Source organism: Nycticebus coucang, chromosome 3 (assembly GCF_027406575.1).
Source record: "Nycticebus coucang isolate mNycCou1 chromosome 3, mNycCou1.pri, whole genome shotgun sequence".
Lineage (NCBI taxonomy): Eukaryota > Metazoa > Chordata > Mammalia > Primates > Lorisidae > Nycticebus > Nycticebus coucang.
The window spans coordinates 98224739-98250746 of record NC_069782.1 but is presented as its reverse complement, the minus strand read 5'-3'; the positions used below and the strand labels follow the sequence as shown (position 1 = coordinate 98250746).

Sequence of the window (26008 nt, the reverse complement as noted above, 5' to 3'; positions counted from 1 at the left end):
CTGCCTCCACCATATACTTGGAGATGGAAGAGAAGTTCCATGTAATACTTAAGGGTTGGAAAAGACCTTTGTGATATCTGGCTCTTTTTATAGGTGAAAAGTTAGGGCTAAGGGGATTTGCAAGCCTGCTCTGGGTGACATGGTTACTGGCAGTTGAATGACTTTCCACCCAGTGAGGAGCTAGCTCTGGTGTTCCCCTGCTTCTGAGAGGTTGTCTTGGGCAGGCAGATGCCTCAACCTCACCTGTCACCTCCTCTAGCCAGACTTAAAGCTGATGTGACTTTCCTCAGCCTCACTCTCCTGCCTTCTTATCCCTCCCTCAGATCGACAAGTATCTCTATGCCATGCGGCTCTCTGATGAAACTCTGATGGAGATCATGAATCGGTTCAAGGATGAGATGAAGAACGGCCTCTCCCGAGACTTTAATCCAACAGCCACAGTCAAGATGTTGCCAACATTTGTAAGGTCCATTCCTGATGGTTCTGGTAAGTCTGTCATCTAGACATTAAGCTCTAAGGGCTGAATGTTCTGTGAAATCATCCTGACATTCATTTGTTCATTCATTCATTCAGTCACCATTCCATCCATCCATCCAACATGTTTCTACAAAGCATTTGCCATGTGTCAGGCACTGGGGATACCATGGTTGGACAAGGCCAGCCCACTCCCATTGACCTGTCTGGTGGCTTGTGATACTTTATCTTTTGTCTTTTTTGAGACAGTGTCTCACTCTGTCGTACAGGCTAGAATGTGGGGGTGTCAGCCTAGCTCATAGCAACCCAAAACTCTTGGGCTCAAGTGATTCTTTGGCCTCATCCTCCAGAGCAGCTGGGACTGCAGGCAATTTAGCATTTGAGAACTACTGAAGAGGGTGGGGTGCAGTGGCTCACACCTGTAATCCTAGCACTCTGGGAGGCCAAGATGGGTAGATTCCTTGAGCTCAGGAGTTTGAGACCAGCCTGAGTAAGAGCAAGACCCTGTCTCTAAAAAGTAGAAAAAATTAACTGAGGGGTGGTGTCTGTGGCTCAAAGGAGTAGGGTACTGGCCCCATATACCTGAGGTGGCGGGTTCAAACCCAGCCCTGGCCAAAAACTGTAAAAACAAAAACAAAAACAAAAACTGAGGATTCTGGTGGGTGCCTGTAGCTACTTGGGAGGCTGAGGCAGGAGGTTCGCTTAAGCCAGGAGTTTGAGGTTCCTGTGAGCTAGGCTGACGCCACTGTACTCTAGCCTGGGCAACAGAGCAAGACTGTGTCTCAAAAGCAAAAAGAACTACTGGAGAGATGGATTCTGGCCATCAGAGTGACCAGACTATAGTATGCCCTGGTGTGTTCACTTGTCTTTGGCTGGAGAAGAGAGACTTTATACTTCACTCCTGCTTTTTCTCAGCCCTGGATGTCAATGTCACCTCCATCCAGGAGCACTGGCATCTTTTCAGAACTAGCAGAGTTCTGTAGCAGAGGCATGAGGGCCTCCTTCCAGCTTGGGGGTGGGGCGGGGGAGGCAGGTGTGGGCAGGCCCCTGGAGAGCACCTGCTTGGCCTTGCTTGGGAGAGCAGGGAAGGACAGCTGATCCCTGCAGGCACCTGACCCTGTGCAACTGGCTCAGGGCAGACGCAAAGGAGGGAGGAGGAGCTGCTGCCCTTTTCTTCCTGAACCCTGTTTTGTGTTCTTTCCCAGGGCCCTATGTCAGCAGGGGGTGCTTTCCCTCATTTTTTGCACAAATCGCTTGGAGGATTGAGGTCTCAAAGTGTGATCTAAGTACAATAGTAATCTAGCCATTTGCTACCTTAGCTATTTCTCAGAACTAAGCCCAGAACTCATATACACATTTTCCAGCCCCCTCTGAGATAAACCTGTTTATCTTGGTTTAACTACCTTTTGCCCAAATTTGTTTGATCTTTCCCCTCAATATCTATTATAATATTTCATCTGTTTGGGGATGCTTATTCTTTTTTCTTTATTCAACTGTGAAATCAGCAACTCATTGCACAAGTAATCACATCTTAAGATTATTATTGGCAGTGTTTAATGATGTCTTAAATGCGTTAATATATGTGGCAACGGACCCATGTTGGGAAACACTGTCGTGAAGTTTGCAGAATTAGTGCCAGTAGCCTGGGCCCCACGTCTCCCTCGAGCCTCTGTCTTCTCCAGAGGGTCTCTTTAGGGCCTCTCCCGAGCACAGGTCAGTGTTGAGAACAGGAGGAGGAAGAGGTGAGATCCAAGCCCTGCCTACTTCAAGGGCCCTCCCTGGGTCTGGCTGCCTGCCCTCAGGCTCCCTCCCCTGTCTTCTATTCTGTATTAATTCCTAGGGCTGCAATAGCAAAATGCCACAAACTGGGTATTTAAACAACTGAAGCTTGTTGTCTCGCAGTTTTGGAGGCTGGAAGTCCAAACCCAAAGTGTCACCAGGGCCGTGCTCCCTCTGAGCCCGTAGATGGAACCTTTCCTTTGCCCCTTCCAGCTTCTGGTGGTGGCCTGCCATCCTGCCATCCTGCCATCCTTGACATCCCTGGACCTGCAGTGTCATTGCTGCGTCTGTCATCACATGGCCTTCTCCCTGCTCTGTCTTCACCCGAGTTTTCCCCTAAGGATACCTACCAGTTGTACTGGATTAGGGCTCATGCCAATGACCTCATCTTAACTTGATGCCATTTACAAAGACCCTATTTCCATTAAGGTCACATTGATAAGTACCAGGGGTTAGGATTTCCGTGTATCTTTTGGGGGGACACAGTGTAACCCATAACACATCCTATAGCCCACCTCAGGGGACACAGTGTAACCCATAACACATCCTATAGCCCACCTCGGGGGACACAGTGTAACCCATAACACATCTATAGCCCACCTCTCCACGTGCTCCAGCCCCACACAGACATTGCTGTGATGCCAAGGACTTGGGTACTTGCCCCCCAGTCCAGTACCCCTGCTCTGTGACATGAGGTGCTTCTTTCCTTCCTTCTCCCGCCTTTGTGTTCCTTTATTGTCCAAGAACCAGGAGGTCCCCTGGAGTAATCAGAATTTGGTTCTCCTTAATAGTAAATCCATGGTGCTGTTCCCCTTTTGAAATGTTAATCACTGCTTCAACTATAGTAATTAGTCTGTGACAGAATTAGTGGTAATCTCAGACCATGGAAGGATAAATTGGAGCTCAACCATAGTGGAGAAAAGCTCATGCCTGTTAAATAGTTAAATAGTGAGGCAATTTCCCAACCAAGGGGAGAAAAGCCTTTCTTTTCTCTCAAGGAGGGAGACCAGGTGGACTGGATTCAGAAACACTTCTGAAAACATATCTGATATATATCTGCTCATTTTTTATTAAATTTTTCCTCTTTGGATATTTTGTATGGGCAGTGTTTTTTTTTTTTTTTTATAAAAATTTAAAATGTAACATCAACCATGTTATTTAGCAAGCCTGGGCAGGGTTCAAATCCTGCAGCCTCAGTGCATGTGGCTGTTTCTGTAACCACTGTACCACGTGCGCCAAGCCTGGGCAGTGGTTTTTTTTTTTTTTTTTTTAAGTTGCTCTTCAGTAATCTATACATCAATTAAAAAAAAAAATCTAAAGTGGGCGGCGCCTGTGGCTCAAAGGAGTAGGGTGTCAGCCCCATATGCCAGAGGTGGCACGTTCAAACCTAGCCCCGGCCAAAAAAAAAAACAAACCAAAAAAACAAAAAACTAAGGTGGCTTTTAGCTATTGTAAGTCTTTTTTTTTTTTTATTGACACAGTCTTACTTTTATCCTCGGTTGAGTGCCATGGCATCATAGTCATAGCAACCTCAAACTCTTGGGCTCAAGCAATTCTCTTGCTTCAGCCTCCCTAGTAGCTGGAACTACAGGCACCTGCCACAATGCTCAGCTATTTTTTTTTGTTGTTGTTGTTTAGCAGGCCCAGGCTGGGTTCAAACCCACCAGCCGTAGAGCATGTGGTCGGCCTGGCGCCCTAACCACTGAGCTATGGGGGCCCAACCTGTAAATCTTTTTTTTTTTTTTTTTAATAATTAAAAAATGCAATTGCTGCCATCTGTAAATCTTTTTTTTTTTTTTTTTTTAATGGTTTTTGACTGGGGCTGGGTTTGAACTTGCCACCTCCTGCATAGGGGACTGGCGCCCTACCCCTTTGAGCCACAGGCGCCGCCCCTGTAAATCTTTTTTAAAGTAGTAAAGGTATGGGTAATAAAGAAGGAAAGTATTAAAGTCTTTTAATACTGGTGACTTGGCTAAATAGAATTCCCTCTTCAAAACTACTGTATGGGCTTGGTGCCCATAGCACAGTGGTTATAGCGCCAGCCACATACACTGAAGTTGGTGGGTTAGAACTGGCCTGGGCCAGCTAAACAACAATGACAACTGCAACAACAACAACAACAACAAAATAGCTGATTGTGGCAGGCACCTGTAGTCCCAGCTACTTGTGAGGCTGAGGGAATCACTTAAGCTCAAGAGTTGGAAGTTGTTGTGATCTGTGACATCACGGCACTCTACCAAGGGCGACATAGTAACACTCTGCCTCAAAAAATAAAAAAAAAAGAAAACTACTATAAGGGCCAAGGGAAGGTTTGCCGAGAAATCAACTCACAAAGGCAGATTTATAGGAAAAAAGGTATACAAAGTTAGTAACATGTATGAGGGAGAATCAGAGTGATTGCTCAAATATCCCGGTGGGGCCCAGAGGGATACAGCCTCTTTTCAGCAAAGCTGAGGGAGGTGGGAGAGGCAGGTGATTCTACTGAGGGGTAATAAATGATTAGGAGGGAGAATGAATGGAGGGTGAACAGAGATTAACTTGTCAGTGGTTCCCTTTGGAAAGTGAATGAGCCTGAGAGACGGACATTGTCTTGTAGTGGTTACATTCTTCAGTCTACTTTTCTGCAATGGGTATTGAGAAACAATTGTTCTCTTTGGCAGGTCTGTGTGGTCTTTATTCAGCTAGAGAAAAGTCTGTTCCAACTTTAATTCCAAGTACTTGTTATATACAACCAGGGAGGCATCTTTTGGGGTAAAATATTTTTTTTTTTTTGTAGAGACAGAGTCTCACCGTACCGCCCTCGGTAGAGTGCCGTGGCGTCACACGGCTCACAGCAACCTCTAACTCTTGGGCTTACGCGATTCTCTTGCCTCAGCCTCCCGAGCAGCTGGGACTACAGGCACCCGCCACAACGCCCGGCTATTTTTTTGTTGCAATTTGGCCAGGGCTGTGTCCGAACCCACCACCCTCGGCATATGGGGCCGGCGCCCTACTCACTGAGCCACAGGCGCCACCTGGGGTAAAATATTTTGGTTTCTTTCATTACCTGGTCTCTTGGGCATAGCTGTCTCTCTGTGTTTGGCCTCCCTTGGTGGTGAACTACCAGTTAGATCGTAAGCTTTTTGAAATAGTGTTGGATATTTCATTGTTTCTAGTATAGTCTTTACCCCAAAGAGAGGCTTTTGTACAAAGGAGAAGCAATTTTTTTTTTTTTTTTTTTTTGTTGGAAGCTTAGATGTGCCATTATCTTTGTTCATGCAAAGCAGAATGATTTATAGTGTGGTCACGGTTATTTTGGGTCCCTAAATAGACATAGTACTACTTTCTAGCTAAAGAAAAGAAAATATTTCCCTTCTCTTCCTGAGGCATTTGGGCTATTTCAGTTTTCTTATTTGGAAAGATAGTTGGACTATCTTGAAAGTTCTCTCCATCTGTGAGATCTTCTGAATGTCTAAGTGTTCTGGGTTTTTAACAAAGATGTAGATTTCTCATCAGGTGGTTGGCTCGCAAACAGAATGCCATTGTAGTTCATGTGCAGAATTACATTTAATTCATTAAGCTCGACTAAAGTAGGCATTTCATGCAGACAGTTGCCCTGTATTCCAACACAGGCCAGGACTTGAGACATCTGTCCTGTGTTTGTTTTCCATTATTTACTAGAAATAATGGCTGTCATTAGAAGAGTTGCTAGGGGCCCTTCAGATGTTTTGTGTAATGAGCCTTGTCTTGAAGAGTGCTTCTCCTGGCTTCAGTGGAAATGGGAATTGTGGGAAGAAGTCACAAGTAAAAGGCCCCAGTAGCAGGAAGGAAGATTTGAAACCAGAGATTTGAAGAGGAAGTTGGAGGGAAGCCCAAGGCTGCAGAAAGAGGCTGAACTTGAAGCTAAAGGAACAAAGTAAAATAAAGTAAAAAGCCAGAACACTGGATCAATATCTGTGGCTCTGAGGTTAATTATCTGTGTGTCTGTAGAGAAATCACCATGCTTTTCTGAGCCTCCATTTCTGCATCTGTCAAATGGGCATGCATCTGTCACTGCCCTGCCTGCCTCAGAGAGTTTTCCAGGATAAGATGAGTGCTTTGGAAACTGCAAACTGCTGTTAAGAGTTACAGTGGGTCATTGTTATTATCATCAGCATCATCATTATAATTTATAATAATAACTGACTTTGTAGGAATTCTTTGGAAAGGCCTTTCCTAAGCTATGTGGCCGAAGAATTCCACCCATTAGGCCTAAGCGTGGAATGCTAGCCCCTGGAGGAAGGATCTGGAGTTTTTTAGAACTCACTGGCATTTCCCTGATGTTAATAAGGGAAGGAGGCAGAGTGTAAGGGCAGTCTGTCTCCTCCTTCCCCCTGCACTCTACCCTTGAGCTAGCCATACAGAGTGTGGGTGAGCCCACAGACTGTAGCTTTGGTCCCCTGTAGACAGGGGGTAACTGGACACCATAGATGTGAATTGGGGGAACTGATCTGAGATGAAAGGAGGGGATGACAGATTCCTTTTTGTTCTGGAGGACAAGTAGGTGTTTGGGGGATCCATTCCCTAATGAAGAAGTTGGGAGCCTTCTGTTGTAGTTAAACAAAATCTAACTGAAATCCGTTTAAGAAAAACTGTTCCTATATCTGGGAGGTCCAGTCGTGAGTTGGTTTTTGTATCCAGGGGCTTATCTGTCTCTTACTTGTTCAGTCAGTCCAACTTACCTTCGTGTTGGCTTCATTTGTAGGCCATCTCTCCCCTGCAGTGGCAGAGGCAGCTCTAGATTGGTATCTTAGAGATGGGATCCCAGCCCAGAGCAGGCCTTGCTCCCATAGGACCAGTGATGGGCTTGGTGATGGGCTTGGTTGACTTGGGTCGTGTGTCCATCCCAGATCAATCATGGTGGTCAAGATGGGTGACTCTGGATGTGCCTACGCCGTGTTCCTGGATCACACACTGGTCCCTCTGGAGCAAAATCAGGGGCTCAGCCTCTACCTCTACTCTCCAGGGTGAAAAATGGCAGGGTAGTTATCTAAAAAGGTGCTAGATGTCTGACATAGGTAGTAAAAATCATTTTGCCCTCCTCAGAAGTCATTCCTTGTGTCCTCTGCCTGGCAGGGGATAGGATCAAGGAGACCATGCCTTTGACCCAGGCATTTCCTGTTGAGCAGGTGGCAAATACTCACTGATTGCTTGCTACCTGCAGGACTCAGTCCTTGTGGGAGGGAGGTGCGTGTGCTAAATTACCTTTGCCTTCAAGTTGCTTATCACTCAACTGAGGAAGATAAGATATATAGTAGCATAAAAAATAATGAGCATCACACTATTTGCTAAGTATGAAGAAAGGGAGGGGTCACCCTGGCCTTACTATGGTGTGACTGTGAGTGAATCATTTAGCTAATTGTTTGAAGCTTCCTCATCCATAAACTGAGGTGAGCTAATATTTGTGCAAATATTAGATTTCTCATCAGGTAGTTGGCGTGCAAACAGGAGAGAATGCTGTTGTAGCTCATGTACAGAATTAATTCATTAAGCCGGACTAAGGTAGGCATTTCATTCAGACATTTGCCCTGTATCCAACACAGGCCAGGATTTGAGACATCTGTCCTGTGTTTGTTTTCCATTATTTATTAGAAATAATGGCTGTCATTAGAAAGTGAAGAGTTGCTAGGGGCCCTTCAGGTGTTTTGTGTAATGAGCCTTGTCTTGAAGAGTGCTTCTCCTGGCTTCAGTGGAAATGGGAATTGTGGGAAGAAGTCACAAGTAAAAGGCCCCAGTAGCAGGAAGGAAGGTTTGAAACCAGAGATTTGAAGAGGAAGTTGGAGGGAAGCCCAATGCTGCAGAAAGAGACTGAACTTCAGGAAAAAAATAAAGTAAAAATGTCTAAGCTGCAAATATCACTTTTGGAAGAGGTGCAACTGTTTTATATATATATATATATATATATATTTTTTTTTTTTTTTTTTTAATTTGGAGACCAGAGTCTCACAGTAGAGTGCTTTGGCATCACAGCTCACAGCAACCTCAAACTCTTGGGCTTAAGCAATTTTCTTGCCTCAGCCTCCCAGATAGCTGGGACTACAGGCACCTGCCACAACACCTGGCTATTTTTTGGTTGTAGTTGTCATTGTTGTTTGGCGGCCCAGGCTGGATTCAAACCCATCAGCTCTGGTATATGTGACTGGTGCCCTAGGCGCTGAGCTACAGGCGCCGAGCCGCAACTGTTATTTCTTATAGCAAGCACAAAGTACACATTCATTTTTAAAATTTTTTAAAAAGCCACTCAAATTTAGCAGTGAGGGGTTGAATACCAACTTTAGTAACACTAATGTTAATAAGCTCTGCTAACCCACTACCATCGGACCAGCCACAAAGGCGTTGTGATGGGTGCCTGTAGTCCCAGCTACTTGGGAGGCGGAGGCAGGAGAATTGCTTGAACCCAGGAGTTGGAGGTTGCTGTGAGCTGTGATGCCACAGCACTCTACCCAGGGTGACAGCTTGAGGCTCTGTCTCAAAAAAAAAAAAAAAAAAAAAAAAAAAAAGAAATATACATTTTGGTCTCTGGCCCAAGTCCCTGGCATAGCATTCCTAAAACCCTTGTAATTTCCTGATCAGTAGGGGTGTTAAGAGAATCCTGTGTTCTAATATTTGACCTTGGACTTTGGTTCTTAGAGAGCTCCTAAATCCTTTGGAATTTCCTGTTCTAAGTCACAGGCTCTAGGTAGCCAAGGGAACCAGCCATATGATCAGAGGATTGGCACTTTCACAACCCCTCCCAATCTAGGGAGGGAGAGGGGCTACATTTTGAGAGGGCTAACCCGGGCCAGTGATTTAGTCTTTTGTGCCCATGTAATGAAGCTTCTATAAAAACCCAAAAGGACCGAATTCCCAAAACTTAGCGGTAGCCTGACATATGGAGGTTCCTGGTGGCACCTCTAGAGAGGGCATGGAAGCTTCACATTCTTTCTTTCTTTTTTTTTAAAGACAGAGTTTCAGTTTGCCGCCCTTGGTAGAGTGCTGTGGCATCACAGCTCACAGCTCACCTCCAACTCCTGGGCTTAGGCGATTCTCTTGCCTCAGCCTCCCAAGTAGCTGGGTCTACAGGCACCCGCCACAACGCCCGGCTACTTTGTTGCAGTTTGGCTGGGGGCTGAGTTTGAACCAGCCACCCTCGGTATATGGGGCCGGTGCCCTACTCATTGAGCCACAAGTGCCGCCTTCGCATCCTTTCTTATGTGCTTCCCCCTATGCACCTCTTCCTCCCTGCTGTTCATCTTGTAATATCCTTCATAATAAATGGGTACATGCAAGTAAAGTGTTAGCCTGAGTCCTATGAGTCACCCTAGCAAATTAATTGTGCCCAGGGAAGGTGTTGTGGGAACCCCAATTTATAACCTGTCAGGTGGAAACACAGGCCACAGCCTGTGCTTGTGATTGGCATCTAAAGTAGGGGGGTATTCTGTGGGACTGAGCCCTCCACCTGTGGGATCTGTTGCCATCTCCAGGTAGATGGTGTCAGAATTGAATTAGAGGACACTGAGCTGGTGTCCACTAGAGAATCCGCTATAGAACAGATTGTCTGCTTGATGAGTGGGAAAAACTTGCACATATCTAGGGTCACAGAAGGATTCTGTGTTGTAGTGAGTAGAGAACAGGAAAAATAACTTTTGTTTTTTTCTCTGTATCTCACACCTTGTGTAACAGGCTTGTGCTTAATGAACAATAAACAGGGGTGCCTTGAATGAATGAATGGACTACCAATCCTTGTGATCACACAGCTTCGAGCCTCTTACTCAGCTGTCCTCAATGCCAAGGACAAATGCCAAGAACACTAAATTGTGATCCTTCCCTCAAGGAACCTGAGAGAAAAGATAAGAACAGTGAAATTCAATGAGAATTCTTGGCTTATTCTTTCATTCCTTCATATCTTCATTAATTCTGCAAGTATTTGTTGAGTTTTTACTATATACAAAACACTGTTCTAAGTTCAGAAATATAGCAATGTTTCATTGCTTACAGCTTGGTGGAATCAAATACAAAAATTAGCCATTTTAGAAAAGAACATTTTTTTAAAATAGAACAACCATCATTTAAAAAAATTTAAAAAGCTCAAAAGACCCAGAATAGCTAAAACATTCTTGAAAAAGAAGAACAAAGTTGGAGGACTTTCACTTCCCAATTTAAAAATTTACAGCAAAGTGTCAGTAACCAAGACATTGTGGTTAAACAGACAGAGAGAGAGATATCAGTGGGACAGAATTGAGAGTTCAGACATTAACATATTTATGGTCAAGACTATTCAGTGAAGGAAACCATAGTCTTTCTTTTTTTTTTTTTTTTTAATTTGAGACCGATTCTCTGTTTCCTTGTGGTGTCAGCCTATCTCACAGCAATCTCAAATTCCTGGGTTTAAACAATCCTGCCTCAGTTTCCTGAGTAGCTGGGACTACAGGCCCCCATTACAGTGCCTGACTAATTTTTTTGTATTTTTAGTTCTTGAAGTTCCAGACCAGCTCTTGGAGTTCCAAACCAGCCTGAGCTCAAGCTAACCTCCTGCCTTAGCCTCCCAGAGGGCTAGGATTACAGGCGTGAGCCGCCATGCCTAGCTGGAAAGAATAATCTTTTTAGCAAATGTCCAGGGACACTGGATATCCACATGCAAAATAATGAAGTTGGATCTCTACCTTGCACCATATATAAAAATTAACTCAAATTAGCCAGGCACTATGGTATCTATAAGTCCCATCTACTTGGGAGATTGAGGCAGAAGGATCCCTTGAGCCTAGAGGTTCAAGGCCAGCCTGGCAACATAGTAAGACCCTGTCTCAAAAAAAAAAAAAAAATAGTAATTAAAAATGGATCAAATACCTACATGTGAGAACTAAAAGTAATAAAACTCTTAGAAGAAAATACAGGTGTGAATCTTTGTTACCTTGGATTTGGCAATGGATTTTTAGATACAACACCAAAGTACAAACAACAAAAGAAAAAATGGATAAATTGTACTTCATCAAAAATAAAAACTTTAGGGCTTCTTCATTAAGAAAGTGAAAAGGCATCCCACGGAATGGGAGAAAATATTTGCAAGTCATCTATCTGTAAGTTAAGAGGCTTATATTTAGAACATATAAAAAAGCTCTTATAACCCAACACTAAAAAGACAAAGCAAATTTTAAAAATGGGCCAGGGATCTGAATAGACATTTCTCCAAAGAAGATATACAAATGGGCTATAAGCACATGACATCATTAGTCATCTGAGAATTGCAAATCAAAATTGAAAAGACAGACAATTACAAGTATTGATGAAGATGGGGAGAAATTGAAAACGTCATTCATTATTGGTGGAAATGTAAAATAGTGCATCTGCTTTGGAGAGCAAGGGTAGTTTCTCAGAAAGTTAAGCATGGGTTCCACTGGACAGGGCAGTTCTACTTGTAGGTATATACCCAAGAGAAACAAAAATGTGTCCTTATGAAAACTTGGGCATAAATGTTCATAGTAGCATTGTTCACAATGGCTAATAGGCGGAAACAGATCAAATGTCTATCAATGGACAAATGGATAAATAAAATGTGATATAACCATACAGTGTAATATTTAGCCGTTAAAAGGAATACATGCTCAGCAATGAACCTTAAGGCCACATATTGTATGATTCCATTTATATGAACCGTTCAGAATTGGCATATGTAAATCTGTAGTGACAGAAAGTAGACTGGTGGTTGCTTAGGGCTGGAGGTGATGAGGGGCTTGGGAGGCTATAGGTAAAGGGTACAGGGTTTCTCCTCTCCTTTCCACTCTTCTCCTGTCTTCCCTTCCCCTCTCCTTGTTTCTATTTTCTCCCCTCCCCTCCTCTCTATATTCTAGACAAAGTCTCACTCTATCACCTGGGCTAGAGTACAGTAAAGTCATCCTAGTTCACAGCAACCTCCAATTCCCTGGCTAAAGTGATCTTCCTTCCTCAGCGTCCCAAATAGCTGGGACTATAGGTGTGCACCCCCTGCCTGCCTAGTTTTTCCATTTTTGGTAGAGGGGTGTGTGTGTGGGGGGGTCTTGCGTTGTCTAGGCTGGTCTCAAACTCCTGGCTTCAGGTAAGATCTTTCTACCTTAGCCTCCTAACTGCCAGGATTACAGATGTGGAGCCACAGCACTTGGCTTTGAGATTGTGAAAATGTTATAAAACCAGTGTGGTGCTGCTGGTTGCATAACTGAATATACTAAAATCCATTGAATTGTGTACTTTGAATAGGTGAATTTTATGGTGTGTGGATTAAATTTCAATAATGCTGTTGCCATAAGATAGGATAATGAAGATCTTTCCTCAGGAAAATGAGATGCCCCAAAGCAGGGCTTAGTGGTCCCTGGGGGCCCAGGGAAGCAGAGGTGGTTGTCACCCCTGGCAGTGTACTCACTGGGACAGTGGGGATGTTACCTTAGCATCATCAGATTTTAAACTTTTTTTTTTTTTTTTTTTTTGGAGTGTGTGTGAAGGTAACTCATGAGATACAGAGTAAAGAATGTTTGGTGGTGGTTTAATGGTTGGAACCTGCCTATGGCCACCTCCCTTGGTGTCGTCTGGTGGTCTTGGTGTATAGCATTTCAGGGTCTTGCTTTGTCCTGCTGAGGACCAACCCAGGTACTGTACAGTGGTCCTGAGGGAGGTAACTGTACTGGGCTACTTTACTCCGCTGTGACCAGGAGGGACTTCTGTTAAAAGCATCCACTGGGTGGAAGTAATGCAAGCATCCACCAGTGGATGAATGGATGAACAAAATGTCGTTTATCTATACCATGGGATATTCCTCAGTCTTAAAATATGCTACAGTGTGAATAAACCTTGAAAAATGTTATGCTGAGTGAAATAAACCAGACCCAAAAAGATAAATACTATTTGATTCTATTGGTGTGAAATATCCAGAATACGCAAATTCATAGAGACAGAGGCAGAGTGGTGGCTAGCAGGGGCTGTGGGGGAGGGGAAATGGGAGTTGCTGCTTAATGGTTATAGAGTTTCTGTTTTGGGTATTGAAGATGTTTTGGAAATAGTGGTTTTGGTTGCACAACATGGTAAATGTACTTAATGCCAATGAACTGTACACTTCAGAATGGTTGCAGTGGTAAAATAAACACAACATAAAATGAACCATGAAATAAGTACATGGTTATAAGTGCATCTCTGGGCTAGCTTTAATTGGCATCTGAGTTAACGTGGAAGGAACCCAAGGTATGGGATGGACCACAGAGGTAGGGTTTTCTCTTGGTTGAAATGCTACTCATGGCAGCGCCTGTGGCTCAGTGAGTAGGGTGCCGGCCCCATATGCTGAGGGTGGCGGGTTTGGACCCAGCCCCGGCCAAACTGTAACAGAAAAATAGCCGGGCGTTGTGGCGCGCGCCTGTAGTCCCAGCTGCTCGGGAGGCTGAGGCAAGAGAATCGCGTAAGCCCAAGAGTTAGAGGTTGCTGTGAGCCGTGTGACGCCACGGCACTCTACCCGAGGGTGGTACAGTGAGAATCTGTCTCTACAAAAAAAAAAAAAAAAAAAAAGAAATGCTACTCATGATTTTTATTCATGGAGAACAGTGCTGTTTTTGAAATAGAGTAAGGAACTAGAAAAAGCTGGGCTGGGAATTTGTACTTAATTCAGTACTTCTATTCCCCTGTAGTTAGAAGTGTGGCAGGGGGAGGCAGACAGAGCCTGGACCCTGCCTAAAAGCGGACATGGGGTGGCATGTGACCTCCTTCCTAACACTCGAATCTGATGTGATACCTGTTGTCTCCCTAAACAGAAAAGGGAGATTTCATTGCCCTGGATCTTGGTGGGTCTTCCTTTCGAATTCTGCGGGTGCAAGTGAATCATGAGAAAAACCAGCATGTTCACATGGAGTCCGAGGTCTATGACACCCCAGAGAACATCATGCACGGCAGTGGAAGCCAGGTGGGTCCCCGCTCCCTCTGGGCAGCCCCTCGGGCCAGGGCACCTCCAGGGAGCAGACCTCCAAGCACTGGTGTCCTGAACCCCTGGAAGAGGGTTGCCGGAAGGAGTCCATCGTAGATGTGTACAGGAAAGAACTCCTTCCTGGGTAGAAGCATGTGACAGTGAGTGGGGGCTGGATTGTACCAGAAGAGATGCCCACTGTCTGGATAAACTGGTACAGTGGGAGTAGGCTGCTTGGACTCCTGCAGAGTTGAGGCCATGAGGAGGGAGGCCCATGGCTCTGTGGGATAAATGCACTCATTCCCTAAGCATGCTGGGAGTGGGTTCCCAGTATGGGGGTTAGCAGAGCCTTTTAGTAAAAAGGGCCCTTCTACAAGGTCATTGGTCTTTTCACTTGCTCACTAGAGGCTCAGGCCTCACAGGGTGTGGCTGTGGCCTTATCGGGTAGGAATTAGGGTTCATAGCTCTGGGCTAATCATAGCACTGTATTAATATAAGTCGTTGGTACAGAAAACAAGCAAGGCCTTGCCAGGGAGGTCATCCCTTTCTCTCTTGCTTGTGCTGGGCTCAGCTGCTCCAGGGCTTCACCTTCTGAGGGCTCCCTTCCTTCCCTGCCCTGGGTGCCATGGGTACGCACAGGAAGGGCCTGTCCACCCGCTTCTGGCTGTCTGGCTGAGACAAGTGTTGGGTCCCTGGTGCACTGAGGACGCTGTGATCCTGAGGGGATTTAGGCAGCCCCCCTCCCTTAGGATTTCCATCATTTTCAGGTCCTCAGCCTGTCAGGCAGTGGGTGTTCCTCCCTTCTGTTAGACGTCCGGCCTCTCCAGCCCATAGCTCACCTCCAGAGACGTGGCTGCTGTCCAGCATGTGTATTCAGAGCTGGCCCAGTGTTTGTTTTAGGAAGGGTGTATTCTTCGCCAGGTTCACGACTAAGTTCTTCAGGAGCCCGTTTGTTCTGGGGTGGATTCTGAGGTGAGACACAGGGGTCCTCTCCTCTTTACTCCACTTTGTTCCTAATTTAATGTGGCTGGGACCTGGAGGAAGCCATAATCTAAGAGACAGGGTTAATCCTGGCCTGGGGTTTGGGTTCAGCTTTTCAGAATATGTCCCAGTGAGCATCGCAGGTGACACTGTCACTAGAACAGGTGAGCCACTTTACAATCAGCCATTGGAACCGGGGCGTCACTATTGGACGGTCCTGCCTGAGGCACCCCACCTGCTTCTCTGTCATTGGGCTACAGGGACCGGCCCATCCACCCAGGGTGTGCACAAAGGCCGCCAGCTGGTAGGTCTCCTGACCTGGTATGGTGGCTGCCGAGCTCCTCCCAGCACCCTGTGGTTTGGCATCCTGCCCTTTGCATTTTGGCAGCACGTACTGGCCTGTCACTGTCTATTGTCCAGGGTCCTTGGGTTGAGCCATCTAAGCCTGGTGCCTTCAGCACTGGGTCTCTCACCTGTGCTGCAAACATTCCCTGTGTGCTTTGGTGTCACCTTTTAGGAGCGGGGCTTGTTAATTAAGGGGGTTCTCCTCACAGGTGCACTCTCAACCGCCTTCACTTCTCCAGGAACATCCTTCTTACTGCTGCCCCCTTCATCTGTCAGCCTCTGCCCCCATCTTCCCCTCTTCTAAATCCCAGGATCACTTTTTTTTTTTTTTCTTTTGGCCGGGGCTGGGTTTGAACCCGCCACCTCCGGCATATGGGATGGGTGCCCTACTCCTTGAGCCACAGGCGCCACCCCCAGGATCACTTTCTTTCCCACTGTTTCTTTTTATTCCTCTGTCCCTTTTAAGCAGCCTTAAAAGATTCTGTTGATGATGATGATAATATAGTATCATGATAGTGAATACCCAGTGCTTGTTACGTACAAGTCACTGATAGAAGCGCTTGATAGTATTAACTTGTTCAATCATCACAACAACTCCTATGGGGTCGGTATTATTATTATTATTCCCTTTTCACAGATAGGAAAATTGAGGCTCAGCTGTTTATTTTTAAATTTTATTTATTTATTTATTTTTGAGACAGAGTCTCACTATGTCACCCTTGGTAATAGGGTGCCATGGCGTCATAGCAACCTCAAACTCTTGGGCTTATGAGATTTTCTTGCCTCAGCCTCCCTAGTAGTAGGGACTACAGGCACCCACCACAACACCCAGCTATTTTTTTGTTACAGTCATCATTGTTGTTTAGCAGGCCCGGGACGTGTTTGAACCCGCCTGCCTCAGTATATATGGCTGGTGCCCTACCCACTGAGCTATGGGCTCTGAGCCAGAGGCTCAGCTGTTTTAATAACCAGCTCATAAGTGGTGGAATTAGGATTTGAACCTAGGCAGTTCAGCTCCAGATGTTATAGTTGTAGTAACTTGGAACTCCTAGGGTAGGTTTTGTCTTTGACTTTATTTATTTATTTTTAATTTTTTATGAGGATGAGAAAAATAGTCTAGGAGATGAGGGAGAGAGGGTCGGAAGATGGGAATCTCTCCTCCAGAAGTTTGGTGTTAGGGTAGAAATAATATTGGGCGGTCTATCTTCCTGAGGGCTCTTAGTGACCTGTAGAGTATTCTGACAAACCAGGGTCATCATTTGGTCTATGAGGCAACTCACATTTTAAGCATGGTGAATTCCTGGGGTTTGATCACGGGGTGCTCATCCTCTGTGATATGTGAGAATTTTAAAATTGATTATTAAACTTTTTATTTGAAATAGTATTAAAATTACAGAAAAGTTTTAAGATAGGCAAAAGAGCTCCTATATGTACCTTTCATCCAGATTCCCCTGATTTTCTTTTTTTTTCTGAGACAGAGTTTCACCATGTTGCCCTCGGTAGAGTGCCATGGTGTCACAGCTCACAGCAACCTCAAACTCCTGGGATTAAGCGATTCTCCTGCCTCAGCCTCCCAAGTAGCTGGGACTCTAGGCACCCGCCACAATGCTGGGCTATTTTTTATTGCAGTTGTCATTGTTGGTTAGCTGGCCCAGGCCAGGTTCAAACCTGCCAACCTTGGTGCATGTGGCTAACGCTGCACCACTGTGCTACGGGCGCCGAACCCAGATTCCCCAATTTTGAGCTATCCCCATCATCCTCGTCTCTCCCTCATCCACACATATGCGCACGCACACGCGTACACATGTATACACACACTCTGGTCTCTCCTTAAAAGTCTCAGTGTAATCTGGAGTTTTAACAATTTTAGAAGCACAAATATACCATTCTTTTTATTCTTTTTAATTTTTTTTATTGGGATAGAGTCTCACGTTGTCACCCTTGGTAGAGTGCTATGACGTCATAGCTCACAGCAACCTCAAACTCTTGAGCTCAAGTGATTCTCCTGCCTCAACCTCCCTAGTAGCTGGGACTACAGGTGCTCACCACAATGCCCATCTATTTTATTTTGTTGTTCTTGTTGTTATTGTTGTTTAGCAGGCCTCGGTTGGGTTTGAACCCACCAGCCCCGCAGCATGTGGCCAGCGCCCCAACCACTGAGCTATAGGGCGCCCCCAAATGCAACATTCTTAAAGTATCACTTACTTAGTTTTGGGAATTTTGAGTAATGTTTAAATTCAGACAGACCGAGTCTGTGTGTATGTATTTTTAAAATAATGAGTATGTTGTTAGGAGAGAAAAATATTAGTGTTTTTTAGATACTAACATTTTTAGTTTAGGGTGGTGGGGTAACTTCCCCTTCCTGGTGATCACAGATGTAGGTGGACCCAGGGGAAGCTTCCTGACGCCTTGGCTATGCTTACAGCTCTGGGTTATGGGCCTTCTGGAGAAGCAACCTTTCCTTCTCCATAGAGTGTTCTGGGGTGTTGTGTTTGGCCTGGATCCAGGCTCTGGTTACAGCCCCATTTGTGTGATTCTGTTTCTGCAGCCAGAGCTCTCCCAGGCTCTCCCTGCTCTTTCTGAGGCAGCCTTCCTTCTGCCTGGTCTTCTCTCCTGAGGCTGCAGGGGAGTCCAGAGCTCCCAAGTGCAGATGGCGTGGAGTGCAAGGACTGACCTAGTAATGGATTTATATCAGTCTGAAATATAGGTCACAGTGAGCTTAGCCTGGCTTTGGGGTGGCAAGGGGGGGTTGTGTGTCAACTCAGTCAAAGATGCCAGCTGTAGCCTTAGTAATAGTGACCCAGGGATAGAGGCTCCTAAATCAAAATCAGTTGGGTTTTTCTTTACCCTGGCAGCAAAGGGAAAGATGGGAACGGCAGCAGTGACTCCTGGCTCACTCTTGTGGATGCCCTGCAGGCAAAGCTTGTCTGGGAGCAGGGCTGGGCTGCTCATGGGCCGTGTTTGGCCCTTCCAACACTATCTTCTGGGCTCCAGGGAGCTCAATGTCTGTGTCATTCCCACATGTAAGTAAGGTCTAGTGTGTGACAGTCATGAAATGACAGGGTTACCTGGACTCTTTTCAGCAGAGTGGTGTGGCTACCAAAGAGCCGGTGTATGCTCTGATTGCATGAATAGAGGTATAGAGCTAAAGAAGGGAGGTTCTTAGTTCTACTAAGCACGTCTCTGGTTGGAACACATATGTTGAATAGTCACTTACATTTTAGAGGTGGAGGGAGTTATTAGAGAGATCCAAAAAGTTTACTTTAGAGGTGGTGAGCCCCCTGTCCTTGGTAGAGTTCATGCAAAAGCTTGGGAACTAGTGTTGTGGCCCCTTTCTAGTGGATTCCTAAGATATGTATGTACCTAATAAATCAAAGGTAATGTGTTTTAGAGCAGGCAAGCTTAAGTTGCAACTCAGTCAGTAAATTGTGGTATATTCCTATCATGATGAGAAGGAACAGTGTACAAAGATAGATAACAGCATGGGTGCCCCTCATATGCATGAAACAGAGTGAACGTGGACACCAAAGGGCGTAGACTATCCTATTGCCATAAATAGGCGAAACTAATGGAGGGTGTTGCAGTCAGGGCAGCTGGCAGTTCCCTTTGTGGGGCTGAGTGACAGTACTCGTGACTGCAGAGATGGGGAGGAGGGCATCTGGGTGCCACTAACCTGGTTTGAGCCCTGGTGGGTGCAGCCTGTGACAATCCAGTGAACTCTATGCTTAGGGTATGTGTGGTTTTTTTGGCATGCATAGTACATTTCAGTAAGAAGTAAAAACATGATAATCTGAAGACTGTTAAATTGCTCCACTGTGCTCAAGGCTGTGGACTTGCCCGTGGAGTTTCTAGAGTTTGCAGTTAGCAGTGTGGGAAAGGGCCAGAAGGCCCCTGCCCCTGGGTGGCTATCGGAGACCCATGACCTCTACATTATGTTGCTTTACGTTTTTCTCAGTACCCAGATGATACCCACTAGTGACCACTGAAAGGCCAGTTCTGTTTGAAGGTTTTGAAATGCTTCCTGGGAGCTATGCTGCCCCGAGGGCAGCTCCTTCTAAGCACCTCTTGTCTGCATTCACACGGAATGGCCTTTCAGACAGGGCCCCCAAGTACAGTGAGGACGGCCACATCAGCAGGTGTGCGGGAGGGGACCGGTTAGGTTCCCCCCTGAAACACTGCGTCCTTGTTGTCCCACCTGACTGTCCTCTCATGCTTCCTCCAGCTTTTTGATCATGTCGCTGAGTGCCTGGGAGACTTCATGGAGAAAAGGGACATCAAGGACAAAAACTTACCCGTGGGATTCACATTTTCTTTCCCTTGCCGACAATCCAAAATAGACGAGGTAAGAACATGCTGGATTATTAGGCTCTGATGACCCTGGAGTGGGAAAGCTAACAAAGCCTTTTTCTCCACTTTTCCCTTTTGCTAACAGGATGAGCTTTGTGTCTGGTATTTTTAAAGAAACATCTGCTGAAATTAATGTGATGTCATGATGTAGTGTTTATTTTTGATTACCTTATTTATGTATTTTTGGAAACAAATCATGGTATTGGTGACCACTAGGTAGAGAGCACCATTTATCAAATTTAAGCAGGGGAAGGAACACAAAGTAGGTTTAATGATGGTGGAGAGGAGGAAAAGCCCTTTGCCAGAGGTGCGTGGTGTGGCGTCTACCTGGAAACCCTCCTGGTTGCTGCAAATCTGGTTAGGGTCTGTCCCTCAGGTTCCAGAGCCACCTCTCCAGGCCTCAGCTGGTCAGTGATTCCAGCCCCAGAGAGGTGTTTAGTTCCCTTCTTGCCCTCCCGGGTGACTTGTAGAACCAGCCTTCCTGCTCATCATTCATGCAGCAAGATTGGACTCAGAGTAATCGTGTGCACTGAACCTCAGAGCATTGCTGCAGTGCAGCATAAGTAGATGAACCTTGTTCCTTTTCTACATGCAGAGACAGAAATGTGTGCTTCCCCCCACCACGAATAAACTCCTAATAACAGTAATTCTGATAGTTAACATTATTGAGGGACCATAGGGTCATGGTTTGTCTGTTCTAATGTGCACTTCACAGCGAATGCATATAATCTTCAAACACCTCTGTGAGTTAAATGCTTACAATTCTCATTTTTTTTTTTTGTGGTTTTTGGCCGGGGCTAGGTTTGAACCCGCCACCTCCGGCATATGGGACTGGCGCCCTACTCCTTGAGCCACAGGTGCTGCCCACAATTCTCATTTTACAGATGAGGAAACAAGGCTTGGAGGTGTTAAGAACCTGTCCAAGGTCACCCAGCTAGGAGGAGGCAGGGCCTGTGCTCATAACTGGTCTGCTCTGCTTTGTAGCATTAGGGCAAAGGGCCTTCCACACTTGTAGGCTGTACCCCTGGCTCCTTTAGCCCTTAGAGTGAGTGTCCTTCCTGGGTGCTGCTTCATGTTGCCAGAGCCCTTTTATCAGATAATTTGTGGAATCAGCAAGAAGGAATTTGAGAGCCCACCAGGCCAAGATGGAGCACAGAGGCTTCCTCAGGGTTACAGGGCTTATTAGTGGCAGATCCTGGGCCTCGGCCCCCCCATTCAGTGCCACCCCACTCCCCAAAAAACGTGTGAATGCTTCTGAGATGCTGTCTGATCTTTGGTCCTTTCAAGACTGCTTTGTTTTTTTTGAGAGACGGAAAAAAATTGTCACCCTCGGTAGAGTGCTGTGGCATCACAGCTCACAGCAACGTCAAACTCTTGGGCTTAAGCAATTCTCTTGCCTCAGCTTCCCAAGTAGCTGGGACTATAGGTGCCTGACACAACATCTGGCCTTTTTTTTTTTTTTTTAAGTATCACAATGTGTATTGATAGATACAAGTATATAAAATCAGGGCATGGACATGACTTGATAAATTAAGTAGACTTAATTTCAATATTATAATAAGAGGGACCAATTCAAATTCTCACCATTTGTTTCACACCCACAAAAACCACTTCAAGGGCATTAACGAGCTTTCAAAACTGATCAGTTTTGTGTAAGTAAACCATTTTTCTTTGTAAAAAGACTGTGTACTTGCCCAGGCTCAAGGATATTAAAATTTAGCACATAAAGTCCATTTCTAGAGGTAGAAATACAGGCAATATACTATTACAGCAACAAGCATCAATTACAGTTGAGAATTTTTTTTGTAACAACCAAACGGATAATCAAATATTGCAACAACTCAAGTGTTACTGAGCAAAGTGCATCTCTACAGTATTCAGTGTTGCTATTCAGTTTTCTAACTTAAAACAGATTATTTTTTTTGTTGTAGTTGTCATCATTATTTAGCAGGCCTGGGCTGGGTTCAAACCCACCAGCCCTGGTGTATTTGACCGGCGCCCTAACCCCTGAGCTACGGGCACCAAGCCCTTTTAAGACTGCTATGGCCACAGGTAGACTTTTGCTGTTATCTGGCACTGCTGCCCTTCCAAGGTATTCAGATCAGTTGGGCCTCTAGCACATCCTTTCCAGATTCTTTTGTGAAGCCTGTTGTCTGTACTAAGTTGCCCTCAGGTTTTTTTTGTTGTTGTTGTTTTTGTTTTTGAGACAGAGTCTCACTTTGTCACTCTCGGTAGAGTGCCATGGCTTTATGGCTCACAGCAACCTCAAACTCTTGACTTGGACTCAACTAATTCTCTTGCCTCAGCCTCCCAAGCAGCTGGGACTACACATGCCTGCCACAACACCCTGCTATTTTTAGAGACAAAGTCTTTCTCTGGCTCAGGCTGGTCTCGAACCTGTGACCTTAGGCAATCCACCTGTCTTGTCCTCTCAGAGTGCTGGGATTACAGGCGTGAGCCACACCTCCTGGCTGCCATCAGTTTTTGATTTTTCAGAACTGAGACATGACAGTCACATCCCTCCTCTGGGAGAGATGGGAGAGAAGGGAGGTGGCTTGGAAATGAAGAGACTTGAGTGGACTGTGCTTCACTGTCACTCGTGTGTGCATGCGCAGCTGTCTGCTCAGTGCTGTCCCTGTGCTGGCTGTGGGCTCCGGCCTGGGAGAGAATGGCCCACAGATGTGGCCTGTTCCTCAAAAGGTGCAATTTTCCCCTCATGGGCACAGGAACCTGCAGGGTCAAGCAGATGTGCCTGGGAGGAGGGGGCACCGTGGGCAGAGAAGGAGACCGAGGTGGGGGCCCCACCTGCCAGCCTTGGCCCCATCCCGGGCAGGCTTCCTAGGCCCGGCCAGGCTATATGCCAGACTCTCAGCTTTTCCTCCAGGAGGTGTGTACACTACTTCTCAAGGCTGGCTGAGGCCTCCAAGATTGTTCACATCTAGATCAGCTCTCTAGATGAGCAAAGGGAACAGTCCACAAAGAAATGGGCAGAAGGTGTGGAAATAGGACCAAGTTTCCTGATTTCCAACCCTATTCCCCCTCTTCCTGCAACTTGTTGGGAAGGAAAAGGAGAGAATCCAGAGGAAGAAAACAGTAGTGTCCAGGGGCTTTTGTGGTGCCTGGCAGGGCTCCCCCTCCCCAGTCCATCCTCTTGTCTGTGTTGGGCAGGGCCTCCATTCCTGGTCACCGTCCACCCCAGGCCTGCGGGCCGGATAGTGAGTCTCCAAATGCTGCTGCGTTTGTAGTGACTCCCTAATCAGAGAAAAACAGCCAGGTACAATAATTATTTTTCTTTTTCTAGTATATTTGATTAAAAAAAATACAAAAGTAACATGTAAAACTATCTTTTTTTTAATTTAAATTTTTATTTATTTATTTTTTTTGGAGACAGAGTGTCAGACTGTTGCCCTAGGTAGAGTGCTGTAGCATCATAGCTCACAACAACTTCCAACTCTTGGGCTCAAGCAATTCTCTTGCCTCAGTTTTTCTATTTTTAGTAGAGATGGGGTCTCGATTTTGCTTAGGCTGGTCTTGAACTTGTGAGCTCAAGCAATCCACCCGCCTCGGCCTCCCAGAGTGCTAGGATTACAGGCAGTACCTGTGGCTCAGTGAGTAGGGCGCTGACCCCATATACTGAGGGTGGCAGGTTTGAACCTGGCCCCAGCTAGACTGCAAGAACAAAAAAATAGCCGGGTGTTGTGATGGGCGCCTGTAGTGCCAGCTATTCGGGAGGCTGAGGCAAGAGAATCACCTAAGCCCAGGAGCTGGAGGTTGCTGTGAGCTGTGATGCAAGGGCACTCTACCGAGGGTGACAAAGTGAAACTCTGTCTCTAAAAAAACAAACAAACAAAAAACGATTGAAATAAAGTTGTACAGCAAAAAAGTAAAATTCTTAACCCTTCACATTGCCAAGTGTATTACCAAGGCCTTGTCTTTAAATCTGCAAACAGAGATGGGATCATACTGTGTGAACATTGGAGTCACTGAACAAATGGAGCTTATGTTGCAAAGTTGGTGAAGAGGCACACATCTCATAGAGAGTCAGCATTGTCCCTTAAATGTTCAGGACCAGACTCTTAGAAGCTCAGCAGCCAGAATTGCCATAGCATTTTGTCCTCTTTCCAATTTTTTTTTTTTAAGAGACAGAGTCTCACTTTATCGCCCTCGGTACAGTGCTGTGGCGTCACACTGCTCACAGCAACCTCCAACTCCTGAGCTTAGGTGATTCTCTTGCCTCAGCCTCCTGAGTAGCTGGGACGACAGGTGCCCGCCACAACGCCTGGCTGTTTTTTTGTTGCAGTTTGGCTGGGGCTGGGTTTGAACCTGCCACCCTCGGTATATAGGGCTGGTGGCGCCCTACCCACTGAGCCACAGGAGCTGCCCCCCCGCTTTCTAGTTTGGCTCTGACTTTTTCTCCTTGTGGTTGTGTAAGCTGAGGTCTGGTTGGAAAGTGGGGAAGGATGACCAGGAATTCCTCCTGCTCTTTTTGTTAAGTGGGGTCTGGCTGCATGACGGACTGACGATTAGAGTGGCTTGCCATGTGGCACTGCTGTGGTGTTAGCCACCTGCTTTATTCTCGTGTGATTTGGATATTGTGAGCTGGTACTACCCCTACCCCCAAGGTACCCCCAAGAGAACTCCAATGTGTGGGTGAACAGGAGATGGAACAAAGTCTGGCTCCCCCATGCAGTGTGATTTGGAAAGAGCCACCTGGACCCTGGAGCAGTGCCCGGGTACTGGAGGCCTCCTAGTTCTCATCCAGTCCCACCTGCTCTCCTTTGCAGGGCGTCTTGATCACCTGGACGAAACGATTTAAAGCCAGTGGTGTGGAAGGAGCAGATGTGGTCAAGCTGCTTCACAAAGCCATCAAAAAGCGAGGGGTAATTTCTCCTTGGCCCTACTGAGTCAGATGCACACAGGGTAGGGGTGTACATCCAAGGCCCTTTCTGGGGCGTGGGAGTGGGAGTAATGCCAAGGACTGAGGACCCAGACAGGGGAAAGGTGAGGGTCCATAGCCTAGAATGCATTGGGGGTGGTTCAAAGCTGGTTTCTTAGAAGTGTTGCCCAAAGGACCCAAGCTTGGGGCTGGGGTTGCCGCCTCCTGACAGGAGCAGGTGTCACAGATACAGCCTGCCCTACTTAGCGTGGGACACAGGAGCCAGCCCAACGTAGGCATGTGGGCCTCACACAGAGGTTTGTGGACGAATGTGGCTCCAGGAGTAAATTCTGTTCCCCAAAGACTCTGAAGCCAGATAATTAAGGGAACTATGAGGTTTCCTTAATTTAATCACTGCACTCTGATCCAACTAATTTGAGTACTAGCAGTAATGAAACTAGCACTGCCCACAAGAGTGGGATGGTTGTGAAAACTGGAGCACTCTTGCCAAGCTCTGTTAAGGTTGGTGATCTCTGCTCCCGCGTGCGAGTGGATAGTGACGTCCTGGTATCTGTCACCAGGACTATGATGCCAACATTGTAGCTGTGGTGAACGACACAGTGGGGACCATGATGACCTGCGGCTATGACGACCAGCATTGTGAAGTCGGCCTGATCATTGGTAATGTCCACCCCTTCACTTGTCCCTTCCTTCAGCTGGTGTTTCCAGGAGGCACAGCCTCTGCTCTCTAGTGTGGTCACAGCTTCTCATCTTGTCCCTCCAAGGCACTGGCACCAATGCTTGCTACATGGAGGAACTGAGGCACATCGACCTGGTGGAAGGCGACGAGGGGAGGATGTGCATCAACACGGAGTGGGGGGCCTTTGGGGACGACGGGTCCCTGGAAGACATCCGCACCGAGTTCGACAGGGAGATAGACCGGGGGTCCCTCAACCCTGGAAAACAGCTGTGAGTCCTTGACCTTCTCTTCTAACCACAGAGGTGACTTAGGGGACATTTATTGAAAGATTTGGGGTGGGAGGTATAAGGGGCATGAAGCCAGATGACCCCAAAGGGAAAAGCCCATCAGATTCATTTTGTTGTTCTTTGTTTGTTAGGTGCACGGCTGTAGACTTTGTAGCTTAAAATAACATTTCATTTCCCTCCCTCCCTCCCCTTCGAGACAGAGTCTCACTTTGTCACTCTTGGTAGAGTGTGTGGTGTCATAGCTCACAGCAACCTCAAACTCTTGGGCTCAAGCGATTCTCTTGCCTCAGCTTCTGCAGTAGCTGGGA

At 46.3% G+C, this 26008-nt stretch overlaps 1 protein-coding gene across 1 annotated transcript in view; it reads left to right on the top strand.

Annotated features, from left to right (window-relative positions):
• HK1 (hexokinase 1) overlaps positions 1-26008 on the top strand; it is an 89443-nt gene that overhangs the window by 27501 nt on the left and 35934 nt on the right. Inside the window, exons 2-7 of the mRNA XM_053586603.1 lie at positions 324-486; positions 14016-14164; positions 19713-19832; positions 24622-24717; positions 25295-25394; positions 25499-25682. Coding sequence (XP_053442578.1) covers positions 324-486; positions 14016-14164; positions 19713-19832; positions 24622-24717; positions 25295-25394; positions 25499-25682 — 812 coding nt within the window. The remainder of the gene's footprint in view (positions 1-323; positions 487-14015; positions 14165-19712; positions 19833-24621; positions 24718-25294; positions 25395-25498; positions 25683-26008) is intronic.